This window comes from Antechinus flavipes, chromosome 1, assembly GCF_016432865.1.
Source record: "Antechinus flavipes isolate AdamAnt ecotype Samford, QLD, Australia chromosome 1, AdamAnt_v2, whole genome shotgun sequence".
NCBI classification, from domain to species: domain Eukaryota; kingdom Metazoa; phylum Chordata; class Mammalia; order Dasyuromorphia; family Dasyuridae; genus Antechinus; species Antechinus flavipes.
Window position 1 is genome coordinate 332,123,335 of NC_067398.1, and position 21,303 is coordinate 332,144,637.

The 21,303-nt window shown below is 41.0% G+C and overlaps 1 protein-coding gene across 1 annotated transcript in view; it reads left to right on the plus strand.

Moving 5' to 3' along the window:
- Positions 1-21,303, plus strand: part of CORO7 (coronin 7) — a 111,430-nt gene that overhangs the window by 17,419 nt on the left and 72,708 nt on the right. Inside the window, exons 4-6 of the mRNA XM_051967615.1 lie at positions 4,592-4,662; positions 6,432-6,621; positions 13,432-13,508. Coding sequence (XP_051823575.1) covers positions 4,592-4,662; positions 6,432-6,621; positions 13,432-13,508 — 338 coding nt within the window. The remainder of the gene's footprint in view (positions 1-4,591; positions 4,663-6,431; positions 6,622-13,431; positions 13,509-21,303) is intronic.

Here is a 21,303-nt window from a genome sequence, read left to right on the forward strand (position 1 = left end):
ATTGCCAGACCTTCTGTTCCAACTTTTCTCCTCCTTCCCCCCACCTCCTCCCCTAGATGGCAGGTAGACCAATACATGTTAAATATGTTAAAGTATATGTTAAATGCAATACATGTATACATATCCATACACTTATTTTGCTGCACAAGAAAAATCAAACTTTGAAATAGTGTACAATTAACCTGTGAAGGAAATCAAAAATGCAGGCGTTCAAAAACAGAGGGAGTGTAAATGCTATATAGTGGTTCACACTCATTTCCCAGAGTTCTTTTGCTGGGTGTAGCTGGTTCTATTCATTATTGAACAAATGGAACTGAGTTGGTTCATCTCATTGCTGAGGATGGCCATGTCCATCAGAATTGATCATCATCTAGTATTGTTGTTGAAATATATAATGATCTCCTGGTCCTGCTCTTTTCACTCTTGCTATTTCCTTTTTATATTGAGTCTCATTCTACTGGAAAACTGCCTAGCTTATGTGAGGAATTGTGCTAAGTGATAGACATAGAAAGGCAAAATACAGCAGCATGTCCCGTCTTTGAATGCTTATTAGGCCTCCTAACATTAATGCTTCCTATCCCCTTTCCACTCCAGTAATCATTAAGTTTGCAAGGTCCTAGGGTCATCAGGGAAACCAGTTGTACCTCACTTGGGAATTCTGCTGAGGACAGGTGGGCTTGGGGGCCGCAGGGCCACCTTGTGAAGAATTTCCTTGATCTGGTCTTTGCCCCTTGCCCACCTGGTCTTGATTCTGCGCTGCCTGGGGCTTGTGCTGTGTTGCCATGACAGCAGAGGATGATGATCTTGCCAGGGACTAGTAGCTCGTGGAGGAAGAGTGAACAAAAGCTAGGCCAGCTGTTCTGTGATGCCGAGTTGAGGTAGGCCCTGCCGGACTGGGATGGCTGTGCCTAAGCAGAGGGGTTTGGACAGTGGCAGTGGTGACGTCCAATCCAAGCCGGCATCTTGCATACATGCTCAGATTGGCCTGACTCTTTCTTTTTTTTTTTTTTTTCTTTTTTTTGGGGGGGGGGATTATTTTCTTTTATTTATTTATTCCCCCCCTTTTTTAAAAAAATTTATTTTATTTAATAATAACTTTATATTGACAGAACCCATGCCAGGGTAATTTTTTACAACATTATCCCTTGCACTCGCTTCTGTTTCGATTTTTCCCCTCCCTCCCTCCATCCCCTCCCCTAGATGGCAAGCAGTCCTATATATGTTATATATGTTGCAGTATATCCTAGATACAATATATGTTTGCAGAACCAAACAGTTCTCCTGTTGCACAGGGAGAATTGGATTCAGAAGGTAAAAATAACCCGGGAAGAAAATCAAAAATGCAAATAGTTCATATTCGTTTCCCAGTTAGCCTGACTCTTTCACTTACCACAGCTGTGCTGACAGCTCTGAGCCTCAGTTGCCCTGTTTGTGCCTCATGGTGGGGACTAAGGATTGATCTCTGCTAAAGCATGGGGGGAATGGGGGTAGGGGTGCTTGTTACAGTCTGTTTACATTCAAGAAATGTTTGTTGAGTGCCTGTGTTTTGCAGGGCTGTAGATAGGATGTAGAAATGAATAAAACAGCCTCTCTCCTGCCTCCCCCATGACGAGATATAGTCCATTGTATGTATGGGGGAGGGGAGAGAAGTGGGGTAAGATGCATGTGCCAATAAAATGCAATACAGAGTGGAATATGGCAGTACATAAGAAATGTATAAAACTGGAGAACTTTTGGCAGCCCCGATGAAGCCTATGGACTCCTCAGAGCAATGTTTTTTAAGCACATAAATCAAAATATTTAGGATTATAAAAGAAGTCAATTATATTGAAATGCAATTTAGAAATATTAAAAGAAATTAAGGGACCTCATATTTAAGAGTATGAACAAAGTTCCCTGAGAAATCAAATGGAGATATCATTTGTTTCAGTAGTCTAGAGGCTGTTCACCTTGGGAAATTGCTAGGATTAAGAATACTGCCCTGTAAAGGCCTTCTCTTTGGATTTTTCTGAGGTCATTAAGATCTCACTAAATACTACTGACACTTTAAGCATGAGTATGATTTGTTAGTTTGGGGAAAAGTTTTTAGAGCATTAGTTCTGTGAGGAATCTTAGAATGTTAGACTATGAAACGTTAAGAGCTGTAAGAGATCTTCACATCCTCTTCTCTCACAGATGAGGAAATGATGCAAACCAGCACAGAAGTGAGAGTGAATTTGTATGGTTGGAGGAACTAGGACAAGGTCCCTGGGAGTGGGGATGAAAGAGATAGTTACACCAGCTGGACAGTGTTCCATGATACCGAAAATTGGGGGCTCTTCAATCTATGATTGTTGTATCACAAGTGGAAATTAAATTTAGGTTTTACCATAGTTTCCTCCTTTATACTCATTGGCTATTTGGTAAATGACTTATCATTTATCAAGGATTCATCAAAAATATTTACTGGATCCAGGTTCCCTTCCCAGTTTACCCTAGACTAGAAGCCACTAAAAGATGTACTAAAGAACTTTAATTTTAACTCAGGGAAAGGGCTAGAATCCTGAGCATTGTAAGTACCTTGATACAGCCTCTGTCCCAGATTCATAGATGGCAGTGTACACAGCAGAGGCCAAGAAATGAGATAACAAAGAGATACCTCAAGGATACTATCTAGGAGATACCTGGAGAAATAGACTAATATCCTCAGTCTGAATGAACCCAAACTAACGAACTCTGGGTGGTCCAAAATCTCTCAGAAACGTTTTCCACATGTATACTGACCTGTTGTCAAGTGCCACAGGGTCAGCAGAAATAGCTGTACCACTAGCCCCATGAGCACTGAAAGTCGTGTGCTCTCCCAAAAAGTAGCCCAATGTAATAACTTTGTGAGGTGATTCTCATTGTGGGAGGCCCAAGAGAAACAGGGCTTAACAGCCTTTTAAATCTGACTCTTTGAGATTCTCCTTTACCACTAGGTATCTACATCCTCACTGGCCACTGCCCTCAAGACAAGAAGTGCCCCAGAACCAACAGCCAAGCTTTCGTATTCCCCCAAATTATCTCCCTTTTAAAAAAGGACTAACAGTTTTTACCTCCCCTCTTCCCCCTCAATTGCAACAAAGGCTGAACAAGTGTCAGAATAGATTGTCAAGACTGCCATTCCACGGGGGGCAGCTGTGTGACCTGTTATGAAGGAGTTATCAGATGTCAGTGTAATAAAGGCACTGGGCTGGAGGTGTTCGGAGCTGTGGGGTACTTTCCTAGATGCTGTCAATGGTAATCATGCCTTGGAATGCTCATTGAATTGGAAGGAACTTCACAGGTCATTCAGGCCAGTGGTGTCATATTTAAATAGGACCACATATTGACTTGGGAGAACCACATATTATCATTATCTGTGCTGTATAGTATTTTTATTTCTTTTGTTAAACATTTCTCATAACATTTTAGTTTGGTGTAGGAGACACTTGGGATTCTTGCACTGCCCACTAGAAGTGTAATACCTGTGGTCTAATCTACCCTAAGTGAAGTCCCATCTAATTCTTAAGATTTTACAAAGTAAATTTTAAGTGCTAAATGGGAAACAGATTACTTATTTCTCCTTGGCATTCTGCCTTACCACTAAAAAAATTTTTGATTTCTTGCTTTTATGTCACCTTCATTTCCAAGTATATTCTCCCTTCCCAGTTCCAGCAAGCCATCCCTTGCATTAAAGAGTAAAAAGATAAAAAATAATAGAATAAAATAAAAAATAAATACATACAATTTATTCTATAAATAATTTTTTAAAAAGAAAAGAAAGAAGGGTTGGAGGGGAAGCAGTTAAGCAAAACTAACTAACCCAGTCATTGAATTTGATAGTGTGTGCAATATTACAAATCAACCATCCATAGCATATACAATATTTCAGATCAGTGGTCCCTAGAGAGATACAGTTTTCTTGTTTTTTCCTTGGGACCAAGCATGGTGGTCATTGTAATTTCAAAGTGGTTGGTTTCTTTATGTTGTTCTTTCCATTTACCTTATTATTTTTGTTTATCTATTTGCTGTTTCTACTTTCTTCACTCCACATCAGTTTATAGAAATCTTTCCATGTTTTTCTGAACTTCTCCTTTTCTTTGTTTCCTACAGTAGAATTCCATTAACATTAATGAACAGTTTTTGTAATCATTCTTTGATTAATACTTGCCATCTATGTATATTCTATATGTTTATATATGTGTGTGTGTATACATATCATATATACCTATATTTTTATAAATTGTTCTGGGCACATAGGAGATTTTTATAAATAATTTATTGGTTCATTGAATAGGGCAGGATTCCTTCATGAATCCAGGGAAATACTCAGTTCATTTTTCCTTTTGATCCCTTTGCTAACCTACTTGACTCTGAATTTGATCTAGAGCAGAAAACCTTTAGTTGGAAATGTGAATTTTAAGAAATCTCTGGTATTTGCCCCCAAAGTGCCTGGATTTTCCTTTGTACTTCAGGGCTCAAGATGGGTGAACTGTGTATAAGTACTAGAGGTCCTTGCTTCAGGGGATTGTGTCTCAGGGTTCCAGAAGCTGAAGCACTTTGGTACTCATTGACTATATTTCTCCTACAGATCAGGTGACTGATTTTGATTTCTCTCCATTTGATGACCATCTCCTTGCCACAGGCTCAGCAGACAGAATGGTGAGTGAGGGGATTGGGAAGCCCATGAGAGCTGCTGATGGGGTCCTTTTCCCAAAACATTCTACTTGAGGATTCATGAGCTTACAATAAGACTATAGTTTAGCAAGCTGATCTGAACCTATTCTCTAGCAGTTTCTATTCTCGGGACTTGGAAGGTGGAGCAAGATGTCAGGTAAAGGCAGGAACTCACCCAACCTCTCTCCAAAACTGCTCCAAATTCCTTTAAATAATAATTCTAATCAAATTTTAGAATGTCAGAACACCCTTCTGGGGACTTAGCTGTCCATCCAAAGACTGGTAGCATTTCCATTCTAAATGGAGAGAGAATTCAAAAGAAATCCAAGTATATCTCTTCAGGGTTCTAGACTTCATGGCTCTTCTTTTTCTTACGGATTCTGCCTCCAACTAAGATATTGGTGCCATATTGGACCCTATATGAATGCTATCCTCCTTTCTCTCTTTGAATACTTCTTTGCCCTAGGTTGTTCCATACACTTAATTTTCTCCAGCCCCCAAGTGCTTTCTGGGTATTATCCTTTCTTGTCCCTTAGTTCCTCTCCTAGGAGCTTTAGGAAGGGATTTAGGTTTCTAATTTCTCTTATACCCGGCTACCTAAAAAAAGCAAAAATGTTTTTAAAGATTTTATTATGAGTATTATAGGATTTAGATAGGTCTATTGATTTTGCTCATGATTTCTGTGTAGTTTTTAGGGTTGGTGCTCATCAATTTTTCTTCTCTCTTTAATTGAGAAGTTGAAGGAAGTCCCATCCTCAGTATAAGCTTCCCTATCTACAAACATACATTTTCAGTTTTTGGGAAAGAGCTTAAGATGGGTAGGTATTAAATGGTATCCAGTCTGGCCCAAAAGGTCAAATGAAATTCATTTCTTTCTCAGTGAGTACTTCAGGAAATTATAGTGTTCTCTAACACCAGTAAAACTGTGAGATTAAATCTTACACAGACATCTGGTGAAAAGAATGAGGGTCCAGAAATAGCAGAGGGTAGAGCTCCAACTTCTCAATGCTTTATAGATGCCCTTCTCTACTAATGGCATCTGTTCCTCACTCTGGGACCAAAGCAATGGCAAGGGCAATTGAATTCCTAAACAAGGTTTGAAAATTGTCCCCTCTCTGTTACTCTCTAAAAGAAGCTTTGAATTATGTCCATGTAAGACTTGCAACTTTAACTTAAATGCTACATTGTCATAGATAATGTAATTTTCTGGCAATAAAAGTATGTGCTTTTGTAAAAATTAATTTTTTAAATATCCCTTGTTGCATCTTGTATGACTATTTTTCCTAGGCCCAGATTGACATCAGGTCTCCAGATAGCCCTTTCTTTTTTTCACAGAATATTAACTTTGGAAGAAAGGTTCCTTAAAATCCCAACACCTTCATTTTACAGAGGGTGAGAAGTTAAGTGACTTACCTCGAGCTATACAGCAAGTTAATGGAAAAGCTTGGATTAGAACCCAGAGCTTCTGATCTTAGTTCAGTATCCTTTTCACTATAACAAAGTTATTAAATTGGAGAATCTTTGAGGAGCTTGGGATCTTCAGACCAAATGGACAAGTTTTATAGTAGGAGACTAGCTGGTTTGAAAGAGCTCTGAGGTAGAAATTGTTTTCCTTTATTCAGCTTTACATGGATATCAGGGCTGTGAAGAGTAGAGACCAGAATGATATAAGTGGAAGAGAAATTATCTTTCACTATTCCATTCTTCTTTACAAAATCTAATACCTGACACTCATGAATACATTTGTGTTATAGGTAAAGCTGTGGCGGCTGCCCACCGCCACTGCCAACCAGGACTTGCCCTCTGCTCCTGGGGTGGTGTTGGGCCCTGAGGACTTCCAGGTGGATGTTCTTAAGTTTCATCCTACTTCAGACACCATACTGGTGAGCGCCTCCAACAAGGTTGTGAAAGTCTGGGATTTAGCCCTGCACCATACCCTCACTGGTAGGTATACTAATTTGCTCAGTCTAACTAAATACCTCAGTCTGAATGGCAGGTGCCATTGAAATGGTGTGTCCTTAAGTTATTTGAATTGTTTCCTTCTTCCTCTTTCCCAAAAACTCCTTTATCTACTTTCTAGTTCACACCTGGCATACAGGAAAGAGCTTTGAACTTGAAGTCACAAGAGATCTTGATTTGGATTCTTTATCTCTCTCCCCACCAAATTCTGACCTAGAAATTTTCAAGTTGTGACCCAAGGCAACCATTTAACCTTGAAACTTCAGTTTCTTAATTGTAAAGTGGAAGTAATCATGTGGTCACAACCTCTCTTACAGGGCTGTTGAGGATCAAAGTCTAATAAGGCATGCAACTCTCTGAAAATCTTAAATCTCTATGGAAATGTTATTATGAAAAGTAATTCCAATAAGTCACATAACCTGGAGCAAAAACAGCATTGGAGACAGGAATCCTAAGCTTTATTCTCAGCTTTATTCACTAAGTAGTTGTTCCACAAAAACATATTACTTCATGTCTCTGGAAATTAAATAGGACTGGGTGACCTCCAAAGCCCCTGCCAAAACTCATATTTCAAGGCCCTTTCAAGCTCTGAAATTCCCTGATCTTTACCCTGATTTCTGAGTTTCCCCATGTTTGAAGATGCCAAGGATAGGGGAGAGCTAAAATGGTCAACAATAGACAAGACTTCACCTGAGCTCTTCCTGGCTTCCCTAAGAATCAACACTAGATCAAGCCCTTGAACAGATTTTGGAGGAACAGAATCCACAAATATTTAGAGTATAGTAATTTTCTAGCATAAGATATCTTGGCAGGATTTCAGGAAAGATCTGTCTTAATTGGGCAGGGGAGCAAGCGGTCCAGTGCAGGCACAGGATAAGGAGGCTCAGGGTGGAGAGGAATCTGGTGGGAGGCTCTTAGCCAAAATACAGCAGCATTGGCTGTCTTTCCTGGTTCAGAAGGCTAGTGGATTAGCAGATTAGCTGTGAGATCTCCAACTTAACTGTAGGAGGCAAATAGTGAGCCTGTGAACCCCAGCATACCAGGTGGGACTTGACCAGGCCCAGCCATCCCAGTGGGGAAACCTGCAGCACCAACAGTCCCAGCACAGGCAAAGAGACGCCCTTGTTGTCCTGTGGAGACAATTAGAACAATCTTCTCTGTGCCCTAGGAGCAGACCTCAGCTTTTAAAAATGAGAAAAAAAAGCAAAAAAGAACTCTTGACATAGCTACATGGTGCCAGGGAAGAACAGAATACAAACCCTGAAGAGAACACCAAAGGCAAAATGCCTCCAAGTGAAGCCTCAAAAGGGAAAATGAATTAGTCTTATGCTCAAAAGGCTTTATTGGAAGAGTTCAGAAAAGATCTTAGAAGAGAGAAGAAAAATGGGGAAAAGAAATAAAAACTTTGCAGAAGAGTTTAGAAAAAGAAACACAGAAACTGACTGAAGAGAAAACAACTTCTTTTTTTTTTTTTTTGCAGTTTTTTTTTAATAACTTTTTATTGATAGAACTCATGCCAGGGTAATTTTTTACATTATCCCTTGCATTCACTTCTGTTCCGATTTTTCCCCTCCCTCCCTCCACCCCCTTCCCCAGATGGCAAGCAATCCTTTACATGTTGAATAGGTTACAGTATATCCTGGATACAATATACATGTGCAGAACTGAACAGTTTTCTTGTTGCACAGGGAGAATTGAATTCAGAAGGCATAAATAATCCGGGAAGAAAAACAAAAATGCAAGCAGTTTATATTCATCTCCCAGTGTTCTTTCTTTGGGTGTAGCTGCTTCTGCTCATCTTTGATCAACTGAAACTGAATTAGCTCTCTTTATCGAAGAGATCCACTTCCATCAAAATACATCCTCAAACAGTATCATTGTTGAGGTATATAATGATCTCCTGGTTCTGCTCATTTCACTTAACATCAGTTCATGTAAGTCTCGCCAGTCCTCTCTGTATTCATCCTGCTGGTCATGAAAACAACTTCTTAAAAAATAGATTTGGCAAAATGGAAAAGAAAACAACTCCTTGAAAAATAGAATTGGCAAAATAGAAAAAGAGAATTCCTTAAAAGATAGAAGTAGCAATGAGAAGGATCCAAATCAGTTCCAATTGATCTGTAATGAACAGAACCAACTACATCCAGAGAAAGAACACTGGGAAACAAGTATGGACCACAATATAACATTTCCACTCTTTCTGTTATGCTTGCATTTTTGTTTTTTCTTCTCAGGTTATTTTTACCTTCGTTCTAAATCCGATCTTTCTTGTGCAACAAGATAACTATATAAATATGTATACATATTGTATTTAACGTATACTTTAACATATTTAACATGCATGGGACTATATGCCATCTGGGGAGGGGGTGGAGGGAAGGAAGGGAAAAGTTGAAACAGAAGTTTTTGCAAGGGTCAATGTTAAAAAATTACCCATGCATATGTCTTGTATATAAAAAGCTATTAAAAAAAAAAGAATTCTTAAAATGGAAAAAAATTTCAGTGAACAAAGCTTTTAAAGTACAATTGGCCAAATGCAAAAGGAAGTGGAAAAAAATTAAATAAAGAAAATAATTCACTAAAAATTAGAATTGGACAAATGGAAATCCATGACTCAATGAGATATCAAGAATCCAATAAAACCCAACCTTCCAACCAAGAAAAAAAATAGAATAAAATATAAACTACCTCATTGGAAAAGCAACTGACCTGAAAAATCCAGAAAAGACATTCTAAGCAATATTGGACTACCTGAAAGCCATGAAGAAAAAAAGCCTGAACAGCATCTTTCAAGATATCATCAAGGAAAACTGTACTGACATCCTAGAATCAGAGGATAAAATAATCATTGAAAGAATCCATATCACCTCCTGAAAGAGACCCCCAAAATGTTCCAAGGAATATTGTAACTAAGTAACAGAATTATCAGGTTAAAGAGAAAATACTGCAAGCAGCCAGAAAAAAAAATGTAAATATTGAGAAGACATAATCAGGATTATCCAGGGCTTAGCAGCTTCTACGTTAAGAGATCAAAGGGCCTGGAATATGATATTCTGGAAGGCAAAGGAACTTGGACTACAACCAAGAATCAACTCCGCAACAAAACTTATCTTAAAGGGAAAAGATGGACATTCAGTGAAATAGGAGATTTTCAGTCATTATTGATGAAAAGGTAAAAGCTGAATTAAAAATTTGATGTTAAAATACAAGACTCGAGAGAAATATAAAAAGATAAAAAGAAAAGACCAAAAAACCTTATGTTTTTAAAATGTTAAAATGTTTATTTACATTGCTACAAGGAAAGATGATCTGTGTAACTCTCGAGAATTGTACCTTTGTCAGGGCAGTTAGAAGAGGTATATTTAGAATGTGTAGGTATAAATTAACTTTATTGTCATGGTACAAAAAAAAAAGAAATTAAGGGTGAAAAAGGGTTTGTACTGGGAGAAGAGGAAAGGGGAAGTAAATTATATCACATGAAGAGGCACAAAAGATCTATTACAGTTGAAGCAAAGAAGGGAGAGGGATAAGCATTGTTGAACTTTAATTTCATTGGATTTGATTCAGAGGGAATATCATATATAGTTTGGTATTGAAATTTGTCTTAATAGGGAAGTGGGGAAAGGGGAAAAAAAGGGAAAAACTAATAGGAAAGAAAGTAGAAGTAGAAGAGAGAGAGGGTCAAGAAAGGGAGGGACTGAAAAAAGAGATGGCAGATTGAGGAAGGTGGTTGTCAGAAGCAAAACACTAATGAAGAAGGAAAGAACAAAGGGAGAGAGAAAAGTATAACTTGGGAAAACTAGGAAGGCAGGAAATAAAAAGTTAGTAATTTTAACTGTGAATGTGAATGGGATGAACTCCTCCATAAAATGGAAGTGGATAGCAGCCTGGATTAAAAGCCAGAATCCTACAATATATTGTTTACAAAAAAACACATTTGAAGCAGAGAGATAAATACAGAATAAAGAAAAGGCTGGAGCAGAGTCTATTATGCTTTAGCTAAAGTTAAAAAAAAAAAAATCAGGGGTAGTGATCCTAATCTCAGATCAAACAAAAGCAAAAATACATCTAATTAAAAGAGATAAGGAAGAGAACTACATCTTGCTAAAGGTTACGTTAGATAATGAAATAATGTCAATACTAAACATATATGTACCAAGCAGGATAGCATCCAAATTCCTAAAGGAGAAATTAAATAAGTTGTAAGAAGGAATAGACAGCAAAACGATATTGGAGGGATCTCAACCTCTCTCTATCAGAACTAGATAACCACAAAATAGATGAGAAAGAAGTTGAAGTGAATAGAATTTAAGTAAAGTTAGGTATGCTAAACCTTTGGAGAAAATTGAATAGGTATAGAAATGAATATAGTTTTTTTCTTAGCAATAAATGGCACATGCCCCAAAATTGACCATGTATTTTAAGGCATAAAAACCTCCCAATCAAATGAAGAAAGACAAATAATAAATGCATCCTTTTCAGATATGATGTAATAAAAATTACATGTAATTTTGGCCAAGGGGCCATGGAAAACTAGACCAAAAATTAATTGGAAACTAAATAACCTAATCCTAAAGAATGAGTGGATGAAACAACAAACCATAGAAATAATTGATCATTTCATCCAAAAGAGTGACAATAATGAGACAACATACCAAAACTTATAGCATTCAGCCAAAGCAGTTTTTAGGGGAAATCTTACATATGTAGATGCTTACATGAATAAATAGAGCAAGAAAAGATCAATGAATTGGGCATGCAGCTAAAAAAGCTAGAAAAAGAACAAATTTTATAATTGCAATTAAATATCAAATTAGAAATTCTGAAAATCAAAGGAGAGATTAATAAAATTGAAAGTAAGAAGACATTAATTAAGTGAATTAATATGGAAAAAACCAACAAAATAGATAAACTTTCGGTTAATTTAATTAGAAAAAGGAAAGAAGAAAGCCAAATTATCAGTATCAAAAAATGAAAAGGGTGAATTTACCATTAATGAAGAGGAAATTAAAGCAATAATTAGAGGCTTTTTTGCCCAATTGCATGCCAGTAAATCTGATAATCTAAGTGAAATGGATGAATGCTTACAAAAATATGGATTGTCCAGATTAATAGAAGAGGACATTTCTTAAATAGTCCCATTTTAGAAGGTACCATGCCCACCTTTTGGGAAACCATTTGCAAAATCCTGGATGACCCCAATCAAAGACATATATATGGGAAGGAAATCTTCATATTAACCAACTGAATTTATTTATTCCCCCTGCAGGATAGAACTACATAGAAGACCCTTTCTTGGCCCTCAGAAGCTTTACAATCCAATGTAGATAAAAACTAAACATAGCAGACAGTTACTATAATACAAAGCAGTCTGTGATGAGGGGTTAGGGCTATCATGGGGAGGTAAAATTCCTCTTGTTGTCTTTGTCCCAGAGCACAGCCCAGAAGCAACAAGTGGAAGATTCAAGAAGAAAATGGAGATTTGATGTGTGGAAAGACTGGTAGAGTTTCCTGGAAGTGCAAAGGGTTGCCTTGGGGGGAGGGTGGGCTGGAGTGACCACCTGTTGGATGAATCAGGAATTGTTTGGTGTATAGGTTGACTTGGATGACCATTGAGTTCCCTTCCAATTCTCAAATTCTAGAAATTCAGAAAAGGGAGAAACAGCGTTGTGGACTAGATTAGTTGGGGAAGGCTTCAGGAAGGAGGGGAGATAGATAGGATTTAGAGAGGTGGATGCTGAGCTTCCAAAAAAGGGAAGGGGGGAAAAAACAGGAGTTGGTAATTAGTGAGACCTATTTGAGAGAGAGTGAGATAGAGGTCTAACAAGGGTAGGATGAGTTCTCAATATCTGGCATATTGAAGCTTCACAAGATACTTAATTGACTTGAATAAGATTGGGATCAGATTATAAAGTCTTGAATAACAAGCCAACTCATTTAGATTTGAGGAGGCTTGAAGGTTTTCACTTCAGGTTTTCCATTATACACATGAAGAAACTGAGGTATAAAGGGATAAAGTGACTTGCTCAAAAGTTACACAGCTAGTAAATGATGGCTTCTGGCTCCATGTCCAAGGTTGCTGACTTCCAGTTCATTGCCCTTTCCACAGCTCCATAACTGCCTTTGGAGAAGGCCCCAGATGCTGTCCAATGGGATCTATAAGAGCCTCAGGTTGCCTTGAATCTCTTGAGGAACCCCCATCTACTCCAAATTTTTTTCTACTGACTGGATAGCTTTTTTTTTTTTTTTAATTATAACTTTTTATTGACAATACATATGCATGGGTAATTTTTTACATTATCCCTTGCACTCGTTTCTGTTCTGACTTTTCCCTTCCCTCCTTCCACCCCCTCCCCTAGATGGCAAGCTGTCTTATACATGTTAAATATGTCACAGCATATCCTGGATACAATATATGTGTGCAGAACTGAACAGTTCTCTTGTTGCACAGGGAGAATTGGATTCAGAAGGTAAAAATAACCTGGGAAGAAAAACAAAAATGCACACAGTTCACACTCATTTCCCAGTGTTCCTTCTCTGGGCGTAGCTGATTCAATTGATCAATTGAAACTGAGTTAATTCTTCTCTTTGTTGAAGAAATCCACTGACTGGATATCTTTCTAATGTAGACTCCTCTTTTTTTTTTTTTTGCTGAGGCAATTGGGGTTAAGTGACTTGCCCAGGGTCACACAGCTAGGCAGTGTTAAGTGTTTGAGCCCACATTTGAACTCAGGTCCTCTTAACTCCAAGGCTGGTGCTTTATCCACTTTTTGATTTTTTTCTACTTCTTCCTAGAGCTGGCCACCCACGGTGACCAGGTTCAAAGTGTGGCCTGGAGCTCTGATGGTGTTCTCCTGGGTACATCTTGCAAGGTGAGTGGGGTACAGGGCTGAGGGAATCTCTGTGGACTGGCATTCAGATTGGCAAAGGGATGGTCATGGGCATCCAGCGACCCAGGCTGAGCTCATGTGTCTTTTGACATTTGACAGCGCGGGTACAATGGGAGTGAGGAGAGTCCTCAGAGCCAAGAACCCAGGGACCCCTTACATTTAGGGACCTGGGGATAGCTCTGTTCTTTCCAGCTGTCAGGCTGATTCATTGGTGGGTAAATGTCCCGGCTTGGTTTTCCCTAGTGCCTTCTCCCTTCTCCACAACCTTCCCTGAAGGCTGACATGATTTGGCACAGCTGAGGAGAGGAAAGGTTAGAAAGCGGTAATATATGACATGATCTCACATCTACCCAGTCCAAAGAATCAAATGTGTTCTGATTTGGGATTCATTCCAAAACAGCCCATCAAAGGCTCCTGAGCCACTTGTACCTGTAGAAGAACCCTTCTCCCATTCCTCATTCCTGCTCTCACCTGCAAAGTCCTCCCAGATTTCTGTAGGTTAGATCTGCACCCCCCAAAATGGACTAGAGTCAGGGAGTATAGGGGTGGGATAGGAAGGCTTTTCAGAAATGCACACTGGTCTCAGGACAGGGGAGTACCTGCTAGATTTTCAGGAAAGCCCTGTGCCTCCCTCTGTTGGTCACTGTTGGTCATGGTCCCTTATCCAGCCGTTTCCTGTGAGGATCTCTTTGGATTAATAATTCATTCACCAGCCATCTGTTGAGAGAGTACCGTGTACAAAGCCATAAGGCATAAGTGTTGAGGCAGAGGCAAAGATGGCTAAAAGAGAGACTTATCCTGGATGTTAGAAGTGTTTATTGGGCTTATGTGTCAGAACTGTGGGAGACAGTGTCTGGCACAGGGGGCTGCCCCAGACCCTCTCAGCTCTTTATTAAAGGGTAGCAGTGTTCATGGGCCGAGCACATCTCTACTCTAGAGGTTCTTAAGCCTTTTGGGGTTATTGACATCCACCCTGGATGGTCTGAAGCCCATGGACTCTCTCAGAACAAGGTTTTTAAACACATAACATATGTGGGACTACAAGGGAACCTAATTATGTTCCATACAATTGTCAGCATATCACAAAAGCAGGCTTCCTGGCCGTAGGGAGGGAGCGTGGAGAGAGCAGGGGTGCAAGGTGCCGCAGCGCCCACGGGCAGTCTGGAGTTAGAGCCACTGCCACTCAGTGCCCGGGGCGGCTCTGACCCCCTGCAGGGGGAAGGCGATCCCAGCAGTCCCTCTGGGGAGCCCCTAGGGCTTGCTGGGATCAGCCAGAGACTTGTGAGCAGTGTGGAGCCGGGCTGTCACCCTGGGTTGAGGCCAGAGGAGTGGATTGGAATTCCGCCTCTGGGAGCTAGTTGTGTGCCATCTTCTGGGCTGGCGGCCACGGACAACCTTCTGGCCAACAGCAGTGGAGAAGACTGAAAGCTTAGGGAGGCACCCACTTGGAGGTCCCTGGAGGTCCTTTTAGACTCTTAGAGCTAGAAGGGACCTTAAGACTCAGCTGGGCCAATTCAGTCATTTTACAGATGGGGAAAACAAGACCCAGACAGAATAGGGAGATATTTCTGCCCAAAGACGCCATAGCAGAGCCAGGCAGAGGAGCCAGGGCTTCAGAGCCCTGTTCCTAGTTCTCCTGAAATGAGACTTTTAGGCAAAGCAATAAAAGAAATGATTGAGATGTAGAGGGGGAGGCATTGAGGATCTGGTTCTGCATTTATGGGCTCATCCCATATGTATATAAAGCCTCAGAGGACTCATCTGGAGGCCACTAGGTGTCGCTGTAGTATATAGAATACTGATCCTGAAGTTAGGAAGTCCTGAGTTCAAACTCAGCCTCAATCACTTCCTAGCTGTGTGATTAATTCTCCTCCCCTCCCCCCCAAGTCATTTCACCTCTATTTGCCAGTTTCCTCAGTTGTAAAATAGGCCTCCTAACAGTACTTACCTAACATGTTTGTTCCGAGGATCAAATGAGGTAGTTTTTGTCAAGGTCTCCACAGGAGTTCTTTCTCTCTTTTTCCTTCTCTTCCTCCCACACCTTCCCCAACTTCTCCAGAGCTGAATAAAAGACTGTCTTTTCATTTCCTAGCTAAGACTTTTGAGGGTGGGGAGAGAGTAAAAGCCATTCAGAAGCCAAATACCCTCCAAGAGAAAAGGATGCTGGGCCAATAGGTGTGGCGAGAGCAGCACTCAGAAGCATTAATAGGCTCCTCGGAGGAATTTCTCCCTTTTTGTGCCCAGGACTTTTGTAACAGAGTGGGGAAGGTTCAATTTTCTAACATTTCTGGAAACTCAGTCTTCTATTACCACACTGAGGGACAGTCAGATGGAATGAGAAGATGTTCATCTCGTTGGAAGAAGTTGCTTTCTCTTTATTTTTATAAACAGAGAATTCAGATCTAACCTCAGACACTAATTATGTAAAGAAAAAGATAAATATTTTGTCCTCCTATGATGTTACTCTACTCCTTAAATTTTTTTTCTCTTATAATTTTACTTTTTAGTCACTTTGGGAGGAGGAGTGTGAGAGACAGAGAGATCACTTGCTATATGTAAGGTCCTGTAGTAGGTGTTAAAAGACAAAAAGAAACACTCTTTGCCTTCTAGAAGTTTATATTCAACTTTTCCCTCTCAGAGTATAAATATACCCAATGATTTGATAGCATTTACTTCGGACCAAACTCTCATGTTCTAAAGTCTCTGAGTGTTCTGGGACTGAGAGAATCTTGGAGGAGAAAGCTGTCTTTAGTTGAGACTAATAATGAAGAGCTGTGTATGTTGCATATAAATCCATGGGAATAGCCAAATTAATCAGTATATTACTCTTGGAGCTAAGTATCACGATACTTTATAGATGGGGAAACTGAAACTCTGAGAAATGGAAGCAGTTTGCCCAAGGTCTCTTGGCTCCTAACTCAGTACTCTGTACCCATTTCGTCCTGTACTGTGAGGAGGCAGAAGTAATGTTCAAGGGATTCCTGAGCTGGAAATTGTCCCAGATAGGAAAATGGGCATGCCCTCCAGGGACTGGATATCCATATCCGGAGAGATTCAGAGTGGGAAATGCCTTGGACTCCTTAGTCCTCTAATAAGCAATATGACCTTGGCCTAGTAAAAGGGTGGGAGAGGGAGGGAGTTTCTAAGGTCCCTTCCAGCTTGGATGTTATATAATTTGATTTTCCTGCCATATCTGGGTTTCTCTGCAAGGGTCCAGAGTATGGGTCCCAGGGTAGAAGGGGAACGAAGGTTTCTCTTGGTGTCTCTTTTTTACCCTTCTTATTTTCTTCTCTCTTTCCATGCCTTCTCAGAAACCACTTCTTGATCCTTTCTAACTTTTTCCCATTTGATTCCTTTAATGTACTCTGCATCCTGTCAGGACAGCCAGAGGGCTTAGCCAGGAGTAGACAAGGGTGAAAGGTCCTTGAATCTCATCCCAGGGCTAGGTGAGTTGAAGGGAGCTGGTAACCAAAATGCTATTCTGACAGCTAAATGTGTCACCTGCCTGAACAGGTTTCAGAAAACTTGGCTGTGGTTTCCACAGTAACAGTCAGGTTCCCAGAGTCTGGGCTCACTGAGGCAGCAAAGCAGCAGCCTGTTGTAGGAGGGGAGGTGGGGGAGGTGTTGGAGCGTGTGTGTGCACTTCATATGGATCAATTTGTGCTTTAATAACATTTAAATGAGGTGGTGGCAAGCCTCTAATCCTGAGGGCTCCCAGTGTTGGAAGATGCTTCTATTCAGAAATCCTGAGTAGAAGCAGCAGAACAGAAAAGATAAGAAGTCAAAAATGTCAGAAAGGCAGAAAGAAAAAAGAAAGGCCTGGAAATGACTAACAATTAGGCAGGGGCTAGGCCTGAGTCAGAAAGACTTGAATTCAAATATGGCATCAGACACTTACTAGCTGTGTGGTCCTGGGCAAGTCACTTAATCCTGTTTGCTTCAGTTTCCTCATCTGTAAAATGAGCAGGAGAAGGAAATGTCACAAACCACTCCGGTATCTCTACCAAAAATATTCCACCTGAGGTCAGAAAAAATCAGATGCAATTGAAATGACTGAAAAACAATTAAGTTGAAGGAACTGTTCTCAGAAGACTTGGGTTCAAGTTCCTAGTGTTGTTGTTTATTGACCTTGTGACTGGACAATGCATTTTAATGCTCTAGGCTGAATTTTCCTCTTCTTTAAAGTGAGCATGATAATATCTGCACTCCCTACCTCCTAATTCAGTAAAATGTATTAAATAAAGGCTGTGAGCAGAGTATTGAACTGAAAAGCTTGGAAAGGGTACGTTTCCTTCCCTCCTGAAGCTTATGAGCTAGTCTAGGGATGGCGTATGTTTGTGATTTTGGATTATGGTTGTGTTACTTGCATAAAACAGGTACAAAGAATTATGGGGGTGTTCCAGAGAGAAAGAGTTTTGTTAACTGTATCAGGTAAGGCTTCCTGGAGGACAAGAAACTGGAGTTGGGCTTTATAAGATGAGTAGGAATTTGAATGCCTTGGGACAAAGTGGGGAGGTGGGAAGGGTAGGAAGGTATAATGTGGACAGGAACACTGCAAATTAAAGCTGGAAAGGTAGGGAGACATCGAATTGTAGAGCCGTGGATACCAGGGAAAGGAATCTGTAGGTTATAGGGAGCCATTGAGGATTTTGAGCACAGAAGTACTGTGGCTTGAATGAGAGACCTCTGTAGCAGTATGTTGAGGCAGCTAGGTGGCGCCACAGTGCACAGGGTGCCGGGCTAGGAGTCAGAAAAAAGATTCTTCCTGAGTTCAAATGAGATCCTGGACACTTGTTAGCTGTGTGGCCTTGGACAGGTCACTTACCTTGTCTGCCTCAGTTTACTCATCTGTAAAATGAGTTAAAGAAAGAAATGGCAAACAGTGTAATTGCCAAGAAACCCAAATGGGGTCATGGACATGGCCAGATGGTGTGGAGGCCGTCAGGCACAGCAGGAAGAGCAAGAGTCTTAACAGGGTGGATTCTGACCTCTCTTTCCTGGCTGTGGGCAGGGGCTGTGGCTGCTCTTTTCCCCAGCTTCCTCAGCTGGGGCAGGTAACCAGGGAGCCTCCGCCCCAGCCAGCTGCCTTGGGGATTGTGGTGAGCCTGAAAGTGCTATGGAGGCTGAGGCTGTGCTTGTCAGTCCCACAGCGGGCACGGAGCAGACACGAGCCGTGAGGCCCTGAGCTGGGTGCCTTTTCCCTGAAATCTTTATTCTCACCTCAGGGGGTGCCAGCCGCCTCGTTTTGTTTGGGGGCCTGGGGTAGTCGGGGAAAGAACCCTGGGTCACTGAGCACAGCATGGGGGTTCTGCCTCTGGTTCTGGCTCTCGTTCTGAGCTTGGTGTGGGCCAACGGTGCCTGATGGGATGGCTCCTGGGAGCCTCGCCCTGGGCTGTCGGGGGCCACGAGTGTCGCCTGTGACGGGCACATACCCTGAGGCGGGGCTCCTGACTGCGGGCCAAGTGTCCTCACCATCTCGCCACTGCATTCTACTGTGCCCTGGCAGTTACTCATAAAGAAATAGATTTGTTCTTTGAGGAGTTTTGATAAAAAGATAAACTTACTGGACTCATGCAGAGAGTTGTTGAATCCTAAGAATCCACAGATCATCTCGCTCAGACCCTCCTGGGACAGGAGTCTCTTCTGCACCGTCTCTAATGGGCCCCTGCAAGCCTTCTCTGGAGGAGACCTTCATTCTTCCTAAAGTTAGCCCGTTCTTTTATTGGCCAAATCTTATCATTAGAGTGTGTAATCATTCCCTTCTCATCCATCCTTAGTGCGGGAAAGGACTTTGAAGAGGTCCTATCCAGCCGCTGTTTTTTCCTGTTTGTGTTAGTGGGGCCACAGTGGAACAGAAACCCCCATGTGATTCTGGGTTCCAGTTTCAGTTTTCCACTAACTTGGAGAGCTTACCCTCAGTGAAATCAGAGCTGTTGCTCCCACATCCTTTCTCTAGACCTTAGTCTCCATCTGCAAAATAAGCAACAGATGCTCCTGAAGGCTTCTGTATTTCTGTTCTCTTCTACCAGGAGGCCAGGCTTTTGAAAAGCTTTCCTGGCTGGAGAGGGTTTGAGGGGAGATGGCCACCAGAGGGCGCCCTCCCCACAGTGATCGTGGCCTGGGCCACCGGACAGCCCAGGAATGGATGATCAGAGTGTCGGATTTCCTAGCTTAGAAGGGTTCTCCACCCTTCTTGGGTTGGTTGTCACTACCAGCTGTAGGCTCAGTACTTTGTAACTTTCAGTCTAGGTCCCTAGAGTGGCTGTAGGACAAGTTCAGTCTCCTTGTTTTATTTTTATTTCTTGTCATTCTTTTGGTCCTTCACTTAGAAAATAAATAATCATACCTGTTGGATAGACGCAGTCATAGTCCTTGGGACTAGTAAGTATTATCCCAGGCACCTGTCTTGGTGTTGAACTGTACATTTTCCTCTTAGCTCATGAATGCTTCTTTAGTATTTCAGGAAGTTATGACTGCTTCTCTCAGCAATGCAGATCACACTGCGGATCTGCCATCTTGGCTTGTTCCCTCTGTCCATTCCCTCCCACAAATCTTCCATGACAGACCTCTTGTTTTGAAAGGGAGGAAATGTGATCATAGTAAGGGAACATGATGTGCAAACCATAATTGAAGTACAAGATCTCCTGAGTTACAGTCCAAAGCTCATCCTTTCATATAGACTCCCTTCATCAAAACTCTTCTATAAATCACCCAAAGATATAAGTGACTGATAAACTGATAATCCCTTGATGTGGAAGCTTCTCTCTCCCTCTTCGCATTGTCTCAGGATTTATTAATATTTTAAAAGGAGAGGATAGGTGGTGAGCAAAGCCTTACTAACTCAACAGAACCTGTCTCTATTGGTGACATTTCATGAAACCCATGACAAGGTTGGACTGAGAGAGAGTAGTTTTGTAGTAGGGGGTTCTTTTTAGGCAATATTTCTCAGATTATAATACATAGATGACTCTCAAAAGCTCAGCCACCTGGAGGTGTACAGTGAAGAACAGAGAGATGGTGTTTTTCTGGTCCTAGCAGGGTGCTAGGTAAGCACCTAGTCATTTTTAGAGCTGAAAGTTCATGGTGACAAAAGTACTTTAGAGGTCATCTAATTCATCCTGTTCCATAGATAAGTAAACCAAGGCCTAGAGAAGTTCATTTGCCCATGGTCACACAAGTGGTAACTGATAGTGCAAGGATTCACTGGAACTGCTGCCCCTTATCCTGGCTTTCATCTTTACCCTAACAGAAGCTATCAGTACAGGATGTAGATATAGATATAGAAGTCCCTAGTTCTGTGTATGGTCAGATGTTAGGAAGGATTTGTACACATATCCTCCTGCCTGCTCTAGTCCTTGGCCCTGGATACAAGCAGCTAGTGAAATAGATGCCTTCCTCACCTGGGATGCCTGTGCATCAGGTCTCCCTACATTCATGGGACAAGATGGGGAACCTAACAGAATGGAAGAAAAAAGACTGGGGCTGGGTTCTATAAATTGAAAATAAAATAAATTTTAAAAAATATATTCTTAAATGTACAAAATGGATAATTTGTGCTCCTATAGAGTAAATAATATTGTGGTAGAATAAACTCTACACCACTGTTTAAAAAGGAAAGAAAAGAAAGAGCCTTGATCCGGGTTCTTGTCTTTGCCCTTCCATCAATTAGCTGTGTAAGCCTGGAGAGAGCACTTAACCTCCTTGAACCTTCCTCATCTGTAAAATGGGACTTTAAAAAATAAAGATAAAATGAGTTAACTATGCAAGCCTTTTGGAA